This window comes from Pimephales promelas, chromosome 2, assembly GCF_988280905.1.
Source record: "Pimephales promelas chromosome 2, fPimPro1.hap1.1, whole genome shotgun sequence".
In the NCBI taxonomy this organism is placed as follows: domain Eukaryota; kingdom Metazoa; phylum Chordata; class Actinopteri; order Cypriniformes; family Leuciscidae; genus Pimephales; species Pimephales promelas.
The window spans coordinates 6,011,574-6,027,767 of record NC_142770.1 but is presented as its reverse complement, the minus strand read 5'-3'; the positions used below and the strand labels follow the sequence as shown (position 1 = coordinate 6,027,767).

The 16,194-nt window shown below is 34.1% G+C and overlaps 1 protein-coding gene across 3 annotated transcripts in view; it reads right to left on the bottom strand.

Annotated features, from left to right (window-relative positions):
- cacna2d2b (calcium voltage-gated channel auxiliary subunit alpha2delta 2b) overlaps nucleotides 1–14,367 on the bottom strand; it is a 33,412-nt gene extending 19,045 nt beyond the window's left edge. The window contains exons 1-10 of one of the 3 annotated variants that reach the window (XM_039666292.2): nucleotides 14,071–14,367; nucleotides 9,494–9,575; nucleotides 3,975–4,091; nucleotides 3,832–3,891; nucleotides 3,253–3,297; nucleotides 2,784–2,907; nucleotides 1,872–2,003; nucleotides 1,699–1,756; nucleotides 383–433; nucleotides 213–312 (exon numbers count right to left, since the gene is read on the bottom strand). In XM_039666292.2, the coding sequence (XP_039522226.2) occupies nucleotides 213–312; nucleotides 383–433; nucleotides 1,699–1,756; nucleotides 1,872–2,003; nucleotides 2,784–2,907; nucleotides 3,253–3,297; nucleotides 3,832–3,891; nucleotides 3,975–4,091; nucleotides 9,494–9,575; nucleotides 14,071–14,168 (867 nt within the window). In that variant the 5' untranslated portion in view covers nucleotides 14,169–14,367. The remainder of the gene's footprint in view (nucleotides 1–212; nucleotides 313–382; nucleotides 434–1,698; nucleotides 1,757–1,871; nucleotides 2,004–2,783; nucleotides 2,908–3,252; nucleotides 3,298–3,831; nucleotides 3,892–3,974; nucleotides 4,092–9,493; nucleotides 9,576–14,070) is intronic. The other 2 variants (XM_039666291.2, XM_089120580.1) reach the window with 2 other exon arrangements.
- Nucleotides 14,368–16,194: the final 1,827 nt, after the last annotated feature.

Below are 16,194 nucleotides of genomic sequence, written 5' to 3'. Positions count from 1 at the left end.
TAGCTAAAAAAAAACAGCCTGGTCTGGTTGGCTGGTCTGAGCTGGAAATAGCTGGTTTAAGCTGATCTCCTAGGTTGCCCAAGCAGGTGTTCAGCTTGTTTTAGGTGGTTTCCCACATCAAAAGTGTCCAAAACCCCTTCTAAAAGCAGTCTGGGGGACCAGAAGCTACTTTCACAATCCAAAAAACATCGTGTTCGAAATAGTGCACTGACCCTAGCCACATTGACATAATCGTCGTCGGAGAGCGTGTCGAGCATCTCTGTGACTGAAGCTTTGATCAGTTTGAGAGTGAGTCCACTGACGCTGCCGCTCCTGTGGACGGGAAAGACGTCAATGTTGAACACAACACACAAACGCACAGCAGAAAAGCACGCCTACTCACACGTCTACAAGGATGACCATGTCTTTCGGCGATGACGCTCCTTGAATGTACCTGAGGAAAACAGCGACACAAGTTTGATTATCAACATGCCATAGGCCACACCCACAAACTGACCAATCAAAGCCAGCCAACTGTTTCTATAGATGATTATGGAATTAAAAACAAATCTGATTTAGTTTTATTTGACAGTTTGACATATGATTTCATGTCTCCAAATGAATATTACCACCAATTTGAATGCATAATTCAATTATTTATTTGAAGAAAGCTGCAGATGTGAATAATATACGTATACAACATTTACTAGTTTATGAGCACATTTTTACATCTAAAACATCACTTCAACTATATGACAAAGTTTTGTAAGAAAAGTCTGGCTTGACAACCAAGGGGGAGGAGCTTACAGCTTAGCGAAGTGTCCATCTAGTAATATACTTTAATTGCAAACTGAATTCAAAGTTTACGGACACTCAATAGCATACTAACTGCTATTAAATGAAAGAAATGTATATAGTAGTATTCATATATATTGCCTTGCTGAATTGAATGACATTGTTATATAATTATAGTTATATTTTAGGGCTGTCAAACGATTAATCGCGATTAATCACATCCAAAATAAAAGTTTTAAAATTAAAAATACAATTGTTTTTTATATGTATATAAATACACACACATGCATGTGTATTTAAGAAAAAAAAATTATTTATATATAAAATATTTATATTTATTATATATAAATCTCTACAGTATATATATGAAAATATTTCTTAAATATATACAAGCATGTGTGTGTATTTATATATATATAAAATAACTATACACAGTGCACCCACATATATTATGTAAACACAAACTTTTATTTTGGATGTGATTAATCACGATTAATCGTTCGACAGCCCTATTATATTTATAATTAATTTACAATTTAGTACATTTATATGTATATATATATGAACTTTATAGAATAAAAGTAACTACAGTTAAATTACAATCAAGTACTTAACATGTGCTATAATTTGTTAGTCAACAAATCAGTGTACTTCATACATGACAAAAGATTATTCATTTAAAATGTATTTCATGTAAATCTTGTTGTTTGACATTATCACTAAGTGTCATAAAAGTGTACTCTCTAAAAGCACATTTAAGTGGCCTTTTATTTCATCAATATTATATTATTTGCAAATGCAGTTATGTAAATATGCTTTTAAGGTTTGAAGTACACTACAAGTGCACATTTAATACAATTAACCACACTTTTTTTCACAAGGGAACTGATTCCTGCATATACTAAAGATAGAGAAAGTGTTTACCAGGGTCTCCGTCGTACATCGTAAAGGTCGATCTTATCCGGTGCTCTCCAGGGAGCGGCTAAAATGTGAAATGTTACAAAAAAAAATTTTTTTGGGTAATAATATATTTATGCAAAACATACTGAAACCTGCAGTCAGACACAGAAATAAGCATGCACAGATAAACATGTTACCTGGGTAATATCTCGTGACCCCCGTGGCGCTCCCAAACGCTTGCCAGAGTAACGACGGGTCGTCTCTGCTGTTCTCCATGAAGACTCGCTCTAAAGCTTGTGTCCAGTTCAACTCGTTCAGAATCACTGGAGCTACAGACAGACAGACAGACAGACAAATTACAACCAGGACAGTCAGTCACTAACAATTATTTTGGCAATCGAGTAACCACACGTTTATTCTGGTGATTATTGGAGTAAACTGATTAAACAAAATGTTTTTGTTTTAATAAAACATACCCAAGTGAACAACAGCCTTTAAATTACTTAAATATGTATATGATAGATGTTAGAGCCAGACCGATATATCGGCAGACCGATATTATCGGCAGACCGATATTATCGGCCGATATTAGGCATTTTCCAAACTATCGGTATCGGCAGTTATAATGGCCGATAAATGAATATTTCAAAAATAAAATAAAAACGGACGAAACACGCTTGAACCATGTCATGAGAGTTGGAGTTGTATAGTTTGTCCACCAGAGGGCACTCTACATCGTTCCTGTTGGCAACACTCGTTGAATTGGTCACGATACATACATTGCTTGAATAACAATTAAAAGAACATCCCCATCATTTCTCTTAACTCAAATAAGCATGACAAAATTTGTGACTATCATGTCCAGTTTCAAATAAATAAATAAATAAATACATATATAAAATATCGGCCGATATATCGTAATATCGGATTTTAAAACCCCAAAATATTTGTATCGGTATCGGCCTTCAAAATCCTTTATCGGTCGAGCTCTAATAGATGTATAATAACAAAGAAAGTATAAAAAGCAACACTTAAAATACATAATGTAGTATACATAATATGAAAACAATGCCAGCAGAAACATAGCTATTGGCTCTTAGAGATCTCACCGCCTTTGTAGATGTCTGTGGGGATCTGGACGGCGGTGTGTGAGAAATTCACATGGTTCTTAAAGATCGGGTCGTACACGAACTCCAGTTTCAGCGACATCTGAGAATCGATGTCTTCACCATCCTGATGAGAATAAACAATTTAATCAGAAACATTCACACACATATTGGATATGAGGCCACTGTTTCAGCTTGAGTTTGATTGTCAAAATCATAGTCATATGGTGATAAAATGAATATGCAAAATAGTAGATTTGAAGTTAGAAGTTTGAGCAACTAGCTTCTAAAAAGAAATTGTGTATGAATGCATGAGTATTTCCTACATACATGCCAAGAAAGCGTCATTTTCGTTAACATTACATTATTTTTTCTTAAATAGATATTCATACAGGCACTTTCTTAAGCATGTAAATCTACATATTACATGTTTTTCACATCGGCGATAGACAACGATGTACTCAGTACTTACATAGTCCATCTCTGCTTTAGAGTTATAATATTCAATATTTTCCTCCTGAAATAAACACACAGAACAAAAATACAAAAATCTGCTGTTTAAAATCGGCTTGAGTATTTGAAGGATCCAATACAGATGTCCTCCGCATGACAAACGCTCATTTAAGCACAATTCACAATTCAGTCAGTGGAGCTGAACATCTCTAATGAATCAAATCAGTCAGAAAAACGAGACGTCACAATCTATTGGGCTTAAACAGACCCTCCAGCTACAGACTCACAGAAATCATGACTCACAGCGAGTGTGTGTGAAGCTCGTATCTGGATCAGAGATATATACGGATGTGAAGTGCATCAAGGTGCACAGATGAAAGAAATGTAAAAAAGAGGGAATGAATCCGCTCTATTCGTGCGGTTCATTTGAATGAATCAGTTGAGGCAACATAGGAATAATTAGTCTGAATCGACTTGGATCATACATGCAAAAGCAATTTTAAAAGTGAAATGTCGAAGTGCATGAAGAGTCTGGAAAAAGCTTGCAAAATTATTGTGGAATGCATAAAAACTATTGGTGCCGTTAAAACCATCTGACCTTGATTCCATCTTGCCAGTGATGATCTTTCTGAAGACGCTCCGCTTCACTCGCCAGTTTCTGACCCAAAACACAGACGAGAACCGTCAAGAGTAATCCTGAAGGAAGTGTAAGTGTGTGTGATTGTGTGGATGTTTTCTTACCTCAAGCGCTTTGCGTTTCTTGGCCAGCAGTCTCTCAATGTCAGTCGCCACTTTTTCTACGATGTCTCGAGGGTTATTTCTGACCAGACTGAACTGTGTCCTCTTCTCGCTGTAGATCTGAAACAAAATTAACATCCATATATATGTGTCATTGTTAATGTATGGAAGCTTGTTTCCGCCATAGAATGAAAAATATAAAAAAGTAATTGCGACTTTTTATCTCACAATTCTGACTTTTTTTCTCAGAATTGCGAGATATAAAGTCAGAATTGCGAGATATAAAGTCAGAATTGCGTGATATAAAGTCACAATTATGAGATATAAAGTCAGAATTGCGAGATATAAAGTCAGAATTGCGAGACATAAAGTCAGAATTGCAAGATATTAAGTCAGAATTGCAAGATATAAAGTCAGAATTGCGAGATATAAAGTGAGAATTGGGAGATATAGTCAGAATTGCGAGATATAAAGTCAGAATTGCGAGATATAAAGTCAGAATAGCAAGATATAAAGTCAGAATTGCGAGATATAAAGTCAGAATTGCGAGATATAAAGTCAGAATTGCGAGATATAAAGTCAGAATTGCAAGATATAAAGTCAGAATTGTGAGATATTAAGTCAGAATTGAGAGATATAAAGTCAGAATTGCGAGATATAAAGTCAGAATTGTGAGATATAAAGTTAGAATTGGGAGATATTAAGTCAGAATTGCGAGATATAAAGTCAGAATAGCAAGATATAAAGTCAGAAATGCGAGATATAAAGTCAGAATTGCGAGATATTAAGTCAGAATTGCAAGATATTAAGTCAGAATTGCGAGATATAAAGTCATAATTGTGAGATATAAAGTCAGAATTGTGAGATATAAAGTCAGAATTGCGAGATATAAAGTCAGAATTGTGAGATATAAAGTTAGAATTGGGAGATATAGTCAGAATTGCGAGATATAAAGTCAGAATAGCAAGATATAAAGTCAGAATTGCGAGATATAAAGTCAGAATTGCGAGATATAAAGTCAGAATTGCGAGATATAAAGTCAGAATTGTGAGATATAAAGTTAGAATTGGGAGATATAGTCAGAATTGCGAGATATAAAGTCAGAATAGCAAGATATAAAGTCAGAATTGCGAGATATAAAGTCAGAATTGCGAGATATTAAGTCAGAATTGCAAGATATAAAGTCAGAATTGTGAGATATAAAGTCAGAATTGCGAGTTATAAAGTCAGAATTGTGAGATATAAAGTTAGAATTGGGAGATATAGTCAGAATTGCGAGATATAAAGTCAGAATAGCAAGATATAAAGTCAGAATTGTGAGATATAAAGTCAGAATTGCAAGATATAAAGTCAGAATTGCGAGATATAACGCCAGAATTGTGAGATATAAAGTCAGAATTGCGAGATATAAAGTCAGAATTGCGAGATATAAAGTCAGAATTGTGAGATATAAAGTTAGAATTGGGAGATATAGTCAGAATTGCGAGATATAAAGTCAGAATAGCAAGATATAAAGTCAGAATTGCGAGATATAAAGTCAGAATTGCGAGATATTAAGTCACAATTGCGAGATATTAAGTCAGAATTGCAAGATATAAAGTCAGAATTGTGAGATATAAAGTCAGAATTGCGAGTTATAAAGTCAGAATTGCGAGATATAAAGTCAGAATTGTGAGATATAAAGTTAGAATTGGGAGATATAGTCAGAATTGCGAGATATAAAGTCAGAATAGCAAGATATAAAGTCAGAATTGCGAGATATAAAGTCAGAATTGCGAGATACCACTTAACTGTCACCGTCCCACAGGTGGGACATTTGCCACTATATTTTTAAAACAATAATATCTTAGTAAATACCTTAAATAATATTGACAAACTATATATCATTTGAAAGCTTACAATCTCTAGTTTCCATATTTGGTGACTGATTTTCAAAATATATTACAGAGTAGCCATAATTTATCAATATAAAACAAGAATATTTTCATACTCATAAGGCGTGTTCAGACCTTTATTTTAAAATAGCAGTAAACATGAAAAATCATGAAAAAATGGTAGATACCTCAGTTTGTTTTCATGCCAAAAGTTCAAAAGATAGAATCCATTCAATTATTTTGGGAAAAAAAGGTATGAAAAGTTTGAAATATCAAGAAAAAAATAATAAATTCACCATTTGTGACGTGTCAGCTAGCTATGACTTACATGCGTGTTCTTTGTATGTGTTTCTTAGAGGTTCAATTCATATCAAAATCTGCCAAACTTCCCATGCTACTTCTGAATAGGATCTCTACTTCAGAAATTGTATGAAAATTGTGAAAATAATGGTTCATATCACTCAAAACACGAATGGAAATGCAGGCGCCCTTATATGGGCAGTAATGGAGTCTGGTTATGCCCTAGTGAAAAAGTTTGGTACTGCGCCCAAACAAAATCTTACTGAAAGCTTATTTTTTGAGATATCAACCTAAAATTTGAAACACAACTTGTTCAGATTTTTGGCTTTGATCTTTCTGCCATTTTAGAGTAGCCCAGGTTTTGAAAATATATATTTTATGTAAAATATGAATAATTAATATTTTCACATTGTACATTTCCATAAACTCAAACTTCTATAACTTTTTTTCTGTTTCACTTTCTTAATTTATTTCACTTCTACAAAAATCTGCCAAATGTCTTCTTTAAAACAAGACCAATCATATGTCTATATTCCAAAGCATTCTTGAATTACAACCATTTAAGTTCGAAATGTGCATTTTCATGTCTATTCAAAAAAGGGGGGGTGACAGTTAACAGGTTAAGTCAGAATTGCAAGATATAAAGTCAGAATTGCGAGATATAACGCCAGAATTGTGAGATATAAAGTCAGAATTGCGAGATATAAAGTCAGAATTGCGAGATATAAAGTCAGAATTGCGAAATATAAAGTCAGAATTGTGTGATATAAAGTCAGAATTGTGTGATATAAAGTCAGATTTGCGAGATATAAAGTCAGAATTGCGAGATACAAAGTCAGATATAAAAGCATATTCAGCTTTAGCAGAGTCGTGTTTACTTAAACTATATTTATCATGCTTTATTTTTAGGAAATCACACATTTAGAAAATCATTTCAGCAGTGTGTTATAGGCTAGTTTTTCTGAGAGCTACATGGTTCCAGATCATTACTTACATAAAGCATTTATCTGTCAATGAACATTTGGTTGACAGGTTGATTTTACTTGTTCTTACTGCCAATTTATTGTGTTTTACTTCATATATTTATATACTTATTTTCTCTAAAGTGTACTAATGTTTATTGAAATTCAAATCACTGTATGTTGTTTGTTAACAGTGAAACTGCTATGAAAAACAGATGGGGGTGGAGGTCATTTCGAGGCATCTTGAAACCTTCATAAAGATTTGCTTAGGGCCCTCAGAAATGGCACTGAGCCCGCGCCCTACAGAGTTTCAAGACTGAACTATATATATATATATACACACACACATATATACATACAGTATACATCCACCATCAAGAGGATATTCATCAGCTGGAGGAAACAGCGAGCGAGCTGCATGTGTGTGTTTTAAATTATTAACGCTCATCACTGGGAAACCCATGTAACTTCCTTTCAGATGTGACGCACTAAAAATAAACTCATTTTACAGTGAGTTCTCCACGTGTAAATGAGTGTTTGCGCTCCAGCATGAGATGCGAGACAACAGCTGCTGTAATCCAGCGGCGTGACTGAAGACGACGAGCCTCATTAAGCCAGTAAATAACCTCTGAGTCCAGAACAAGAGCTGTTTAGAGCTCAGATCAATACAAGAACATCAAGCACACGCTCACTTACACACTGACAACTTGAACTTTCAGACGCTGCATTTAAAACAAGACAGTGAGTCAGGATGAAACCCATGAACTTGTTATTCCAAAGAAGAAATTAAAATAAATCAATATCGTAGCCTAACATAACACAAAATTTAATGTAGTCCTGCTAAATAAAATGAGCTGTTTATCTGCTTGTGTTTTTTTGGCTCCTGGTTTTAAAATAGGCAAACATGATAATAGCACAAATTAAAGACAATATTTTATATTGAAATATTGTGTATTTTTTATTCACAAATTAAATATATAAAAATATATAAAGTGTATATATACATTTATATATAAATATTTATATATATTTATAAAAATGTATATATAAATATATAAAGTGTATATTTTATACACAAATTAAAGCCAATATTTTAGCAATTATCAATAATAAAAACAAATTTTTAAAAAGTGGGGTTTTTTATGTCCTTTTCATTCATTCATCTTTTTCAAGGTTAGTTTTATTATGTTTTCCAGTTTCAGGTTAGTTTTTACAATGTTACAATGTCAGTCCTGGTTTAATAAACAGGGATTAGATTTTTTGTATAAATTTTTAAACATTTCTGACATCCATCTTGAGACAAAACATTGGCATTGACAACTCAAACATGCATTTTGGTCAAGAACTAGACTACTAGTCCCGCCCTCTACTAGCGTGAGGACGGGACAACCTGTCACTCACATGAGATCGACCAATAGTAAACCACAACCGCTTCGAGAAGCCGTTTCACTCGGATATACATACGGAAGAAACAATGATTGCAACTTCAGTTTCATGCTGACTTAGTTGATCAAAAAATCAACTTATCCTTAATTTGTACTTTATTTAGTTTTATAGTCTAAAAAAAGGATTTTACTTAAATTTTATGATGTTAGTCCTGATTACTCTGAAATGCATTCACACATCATAAAAATGTAATGAATTATGAGTGATATTTCATGCTGAAAGTGTTAAAAATATAAAAAATGCAAGATGCTAAAAAATAAATATTTCTGAGAAAAGCATAAACCCAAACTCTGACAGAATGATAAACCGTCTGTACGGACGGAGAGACAATCAAACACTCATCTCACACAGACTGATGAAAGTCGAGGTCAGAGGTCAAGTGTTAGGGTCAAGAGCATTAGCTCTGGGTCAGGATAGATCAAAAGACATGGCGATTAGTATTACTTTGAGTGTATTTCAGCTTTATTTTTAAATCTCAGCTCTGGAGGTTTTTCAGAAGATAATCGCCATCATTAGAAAAATGTTTATCTCAAAAATTAATACTATGATGATGATGATGACCGGACAAAAAATACAACAATAAAGGAGCTGTCATTTGCCTGTATTGATGATCAGCAGTGAAGCGTTCAGTCTACAGCGCTGTGGCATTCTGGGTAAATGAATGACTTTAGCATCAGAGGGGCGAACCATCTGTTCTCTCAGTGATGTGAGCACACACACACGCACACACACACACACACACACACACACGCTGCAGCCTCTCAGTTCAGGAATGGAAGGATCATTATATTCTCCAGCACGGATTTTGCAGGAGTGTCTCAGTTCCTCATTGTTTGTGGGTGTTTGATATGAGGGCCAGACCCACAGTAATGAGCACACGCTTGACAGAGATACCGGAAAAGCCACACACACACACACACACACACACACATATTCTTACCCCCTTCAGTTGTTGAGCACCGCTGATGTGCTGCAAGACTCTGTCGATCTCCTGTTCAATGCGACGAGCCCAGTGCATGATCCTACACAACACACACAACACAATCGTTACTCAACGGGGGGAAAAAGAGATTTGCTGGGTTTCATGACAGGCTTTAGAGATTTATATCACTGTAGCTGAAATATATCATGATGTTTTATGTTATTTTTACTGAAAATTCAAAGAAATGGACTTGTCTATGTCGCTCAGCAATTCAATTGGGAGCGAAAAGATATTTCAAGTAAATCATTAAGGCAAAAAATCTTGAAAAAACAAAAAAAATTTATTGACAAGACCTCTATTTTGAGCGGGAGCACAATTGGTGGGTGCCATCTTGTGTCTCAGTTTATAGTGTAGTGAAAATGACTGACTAAATATATACTAGCTTTTATTACCAGTAAAAAAAAGTTTTTCATGATTTGTAATCACAACATTTTTTCTTTCAAATCAACTTAGATAATTTATGTAGTTCAGATAGCATAATATTTTGAGTTTCTGGTGATTAAATGAATCTCCTTCATTGTATTAACTCAATTTTTCCATTTCAATGAACTTAAAATTTTAAGGCAACCAGGTTACTTCTTTTTTTTTAAGTTAAACCAACAATATTTCTTTACAGTGCGTATTTTCACTCTTATTATTTCATTAAAATATTCTAAGATTATTATAAACAACACTTTTGATTTTATAAGAATGAGTTGATCATTTTAATTCTTTAATAAGAGCGGCTGACAGGTTTCCTTGTATTAGTTGAGAGAGATTTGTTTCTTTATGCCCTTCTGTACCTGAAATTTAACCAAATAAATCAATATTGAAACAAGATCAGAATCGAATCGAAATTTCATTAGCACAAGGCTATTTGATGTGATATTTACATCTGGAAGACGTATTTTTTAGAGTGTTTGCTCATCTGTAAGACGTCTATACACTCTCAGAAAAAAAGGTACAAAAGCTGTCACTGGGGCTGTACCTTTTCAAAAGGTAATTTCACCTTTTCAGGAGCTAATATGTACATTTTATGTACAAATAAGTATATTTTAGGTGCTAATATGTACATTTTAGGTGTTAATTTGTACATTTTAGGTGCTAATATGTACATTTTAAGTGTTAATTTGTACATTTTAGGTACTAATATCATATGTACATTTTTGGTGTTAATATGTACATTGTAAGTGTTAATTTGTACATTTTAGGTGTTAATATGTACATTTAGGGTGTTAATATGTAAATTTTAGGTGTTAATATGTACATTTAGGGTGTTAATATGTACATTTTAGGTGTTAATATGCACATTTTAAGTGTTAATTTGTACATTTTAGGTGCTAAATATGTACATTTTAAGTGTTAATTTGTACATTTTAGGTACTAATATGTACATTTTAAGTGTTAATATGTACATTTCAGGTGTTAATATGTACATTGTAAGTGTTAATTTGTACATTTTAGGTGTTAATATGTACATTTAGGGTGTTAATATGTACATTTTAGGTGTTAATATGTACATTTTAAGTGTTAATTTGTACATTTTTGGTGCTAATATGTACATTTTAGGTGCTAATAAGTACATTTCAGGTGCTAATATGAACAATTTAGGTTCTAATATGTACCACTACTAAAGTACCAATATGCAGCCTTTGGGTACAAAAGTGTACCTTTTGAAAAGGTACAGCCCCAGTGACAGCTTTTGTACCTTTTTTTCTGAGAGTGTAGGACGTTTCCTGTCAGATGTCAAATAGACGTTTAGAAGATGTCAGTTTAACATGCATTCTAAATCATTACATCTTAAAGACATCTTCTAAACGTCTATTTGACGTCTGACAGGAAACGTCATTTAGACATCTTGCGGATGAGCAAACACTCTTAAAAATACGTCTTCCAGATATAAATATCACATCAAATAGACTAGTGCTATCTGGGAAGCTCATGAATCGCAGCCCTGCAGTACATATGGTGCATTAACAATGTTATGATGATGATCATCTGAAAACATTAAACATGGTCTTTCTCTCCAGTACTTGAATAAACTGTTTTTACAGTATAATTTCACATCTTTTGTGTAAACAATGGATACTAAAATCACTAAGTTAAACAATACATTTTCAGTGACCTCATCAGAACTGTCCTCATTCGTACTACACACAGTATCAGTGACAGAATATGATATAATATCCTCACAGTCGGCTAAACCGATCAATATAATCAATGTACAGACTGTGATGTTTGTACTGTCCACAAACACACAGTCAGCTCAACGAAACTGCCCTGATGTACAGATGCAGATGAATTATTGAACATCTGCGAGGTCTCGTTCAGCTTCATTAAACCGCCCTGTTACAGAACAGCATGTACGGCTAAATCATAACCCTGCAGTCTTATCATAAATATCACCTGTTTCCACGACAACAGAACAGATCTGCAAGTGATTACAGCCCGACTGCAGTTATGTTACATTACGTAAGTTCAGGTTGTTTAGCATCCATAGCTAGAGCCGTCAATAAACACGAGATCATAATGAGCGAACGCTTAGAGAAATCTCTGAGGATTCAGCATTTAATAATCAGTGTTAATTGAGATCATAAGAGGAGTTTGGGGTGCACATTAGGTCAGTAAATATGTGAAGAATTGTTTATTATTGGTGTCAGAAGCATAATGTCAAGGTTTACTTTTGGCAAAACCCTTTTTTGTAAACACTTAAAATAGTATTTATAATATCGGACAGCTTTACTTATTGGCATTAATAACACTAACTAGGCCTAGATTTTTGCATGTCTGATAGAAATGTGAGGGGCATCTTTGTTTGGGTATGAGAATTATTAAACATCATCAATGATTACAAAATTATTTGCATAATTATTGGCATACTAGTGCATTCTTATAGGTTATACACTCTCAGAAAAAGGTACAAAAGCTGTCACTGGGGCTGTACCTTTTCAAAAGGTAAACTTTTGTACCTAAAGGGTGCATATTGGTACCTTAAGGGTACATATTCAATTCAATTCAATTCAGTTTTCAATATTAGCACCTAAAATGTACATATTAATGTTTAAAATGTACATATTAACACTTAAAATGTAAATAATATTACCTAAAATGTACATAATAGCACCTAAATGTACATATTAGCACCTAAAATGTACATAATAGTACCTAATTGGACATGTTAACGCTTAAAATGTACATATTAGCGCCTAAAATGAACATAATAGCACCTAAAATGAACATATTAACGTGTGAAATGTACATATTAGCACCTAAAATGGACAAAAGTTTAACTTTTGAAAAGGTACAGCCCCAGTGACAGCTTTCGTACATTTTTCTGATAGTGATGTTGACTTTACTGAAAAAGGGATAGATTCTTTGCTAAAGTGAAGTTTCTTGGAAAATGAATATGCCTTGCTATCATAGATGAGATTTAATTATTCTATCTAGAGGAACTCAGCCTGCACTTTCAAACAAAGATGCTGTAAACACACACACACACGTGCTGGTTCACTGCACGTTTAGCATCATGTGTTACACAATATGTAAAGGTGAGAGTCAGGGTGTGTGTCAGTGATTCAGGCGATCTGATGCACTCTCAGCCGCTGATCTGAGCAGGCCCAGAAACACACACACACACAAACACATCTTAGATCTTCCCCGCTGCCTATTACCTGACACACACTCCCTAGAGACACGGACAGAGGAACAGGGAAAAGAGGGGCTGTTGTGACCCATATTCACATTACAGAGAACAAACTGTGAATAGATAGATAGATAGATAGATAGATAGATAGATAGATAGATAGATAGATAGATAGATAGATAGATAGATAGATAGATAGATAGATAGATAGATAGATAGATAGATAGATTAGTTGCAACAGTAATTACTTTGTGATGCCCTGAGGATTATTGAACCAGTTTAAATCTCAAATCACTGCTGTCTGTTTGCCAGAAGACACATACTGACCTTAAATACGCATGCATCTATCTAAACGAGATAATAGATTGTTATATAAAAAAAAGAAAAATTAGAATGGATACAAACAAACCCTACAAGAAATTATGTTAGGATGAGATCACCAGAAGTAGGTATCTGTCATATTTAGCTCACTTAAGGGGTTATTAAAACTCGCATTCACCCTAAACTATGAACATAAAGTTAATGTCACCATACATTATTAACATTTTAAAGTGTAACGTTGAGAAAATGTGCATTTGCTGTAGGCTAATGTTGTGGAAATTAGTATTTCTTACGTAGGCTGACTGTGGAAATTAGCCTTTCAATGTTATGGAAATCAGTATTTTAAATGAAACGTTGCTTAGCCTATGTGTAATGCTGTGGGAAAAGAGTAGCTAGGCTATGTCTTATATGAGCTTGTGGAAATGAGCTGTTCTTACCAGTAACGTTGTGGAAATTAACATTCTTACGTGCAATGCTGTGGAAATGAGGGTTTGTACGTGTAATGGTTTTGAAATGAGCGTGTCTTGCGTGTATTAGTGTAGGAATGAGTTATTATTTCATGTAAAGCTATGGAATTGTTAATGTTTCTTACGTGAAATGCTGTGGGAATGTGAGCGCGTCCACTGCGGTCCACGATCCGCTGAAAATCACCATAATCAGCAGCAGACACGCGTGAGCCCATCTCGCCATTTTCCATGAAAACACTTTAATCCCGCGGCGCAAATGTCCTCACGGTTATCCAGACGAGCAGAATATAAAGATATGACGCCGTAGTAGACGCTCTTTTTGTCTGAGAAGTAAAAATTAAGTGAAACGCAGAGATGTCTGTGGGCGAAAGATGCTGCGCGTGATGATGCTGCCGTGCACGCGCGCCCGAGACACCCCACAGATCTGCGCGCGCGACCCCATTTATTTCCCAAACACACCGAAACACAAACCTCGTTCAAAGACATATTCACATAATAAGCATAACATACAAATAAATAAATAAATAAAACACACCTCACACCGAAGGTGGAAAAAGTGGCTGTGTGAATGAGCAGTTTTAATTTGTTGAACAATTTATTAGAATTAATGAGGAAATATCTTACATTAAGTCGCTATGTTAATCGTTTATTTTAAAACAAATTTAACTACTGACCCTCGGCCTCATGAACGAATCAATAAATTAATAAGTAGATTAAATATTTGTAGGGTGAATTCAGGTTGATTAGGAAGTCATGTCAATGGCAAAAATATTGTCTAATTCATCTGCATAATTTGTACTGTCAAATAAAGATAATGTATTCATTCATTACATAATCTGTACACTTGCCGGGGAAAGTCTCAGCAGTGGTGAGGATCAGGGAATATAGTGGAGTACAGAGTGGAATAATGGATCACAGCAGGAAAAGCAATCACACATAGAGCTTAACACTTAGTTCTGCTGAAGATTTGTATGTCAGTTAAGACAGATAACTGTCAGTGAGATGAGAATGGGTTATATAACTAATGTCTTCATATAATATTCTGGCCAGAAATTTTATTGTGAAATTTTAAGTTCAAGCCTACACTTGTAACAGGAGAATCTCACTAAATAAAGCTGGCTAGTGATTAGTGAACTAGTGAACGTTTCAAACAAAATAAAATAATCAGGGTTTCATCTTTATAATTTTGATATAACTTACAATGCAATACAATACAATGGCAAGAGTTAAGATTATAATCACTAAATGAAATGCATTAGCCTAGATAGACTATCTACACTGCCGGGAGATGAAACAGATGAGGAGGACAGAGGATGGGTACATAAATGCTGTGAACTGGTAAATACTGAAGCTTAATTAGATGCTAGAAGAGACTCCTCAAAACAGTATTGTCTCATGTACAGAACAACAAACATAATGAAATTCTTGGATGCTTCTTTGCAGGATTTGTTTGGCTTATGTGTGCATTATAGACAGATATAACTAACTTAATACAAATGAATGTATAGGCTAAATATGTATGTATATATATATATATATATATATATATATATATATATATATAGCCTATATGCTCTGTCACTGACAGTCTACTATAATATACTAATGAGTTAGTTGACACGTAGTTGAAAAGTTACTTATAATTAGTAGAACGACTAAAGTAACTATCGAAATAAAGTGTAACCAAACACTGAATTTTCAGGAAAAATACAAGACAAATCAATTTTTTTAACCAAGAGGAAAAGGAAGCATTAGCTCTTTAAGTTATTGTTAAAGGGTAGGATCTGGGTACCTGTTTTTTGTTAAAGGAGTAGTTCACTTTAAAATAAAATTTTCCCATGATTAATCAAGCCATAGGAGTATACGACATTCTTCTTTCAGACGAATACAATCAGAGTTATATTAATAAACACCCTGCTTCTGAGCTTTATAATGGCAGCATCTATCCATCAAAAGAACTCCACACGGCCGTTAATAAAGGCCTTCTGAAGCAAAAGACCCAGACCACCCCCTCTATAAATATTTTATCCCCTTGCCCTCTGGCCGTAGGTATAGGTTACCAATGTGTAGAAAGGCAAGGTGTGATAAGAGTTTTGTTCCTGTATCTATACGAGCTCTAAATACATAGAAACCGGCCATTGATATATGCTACTTATGCTCTATTTGTTGTTGTGTTGTGAATATTTTTTGTTTTATTGTGATATGTTAATAATTTAAATAAACTTAGACTATGGGCCTTTAGTGTTTAG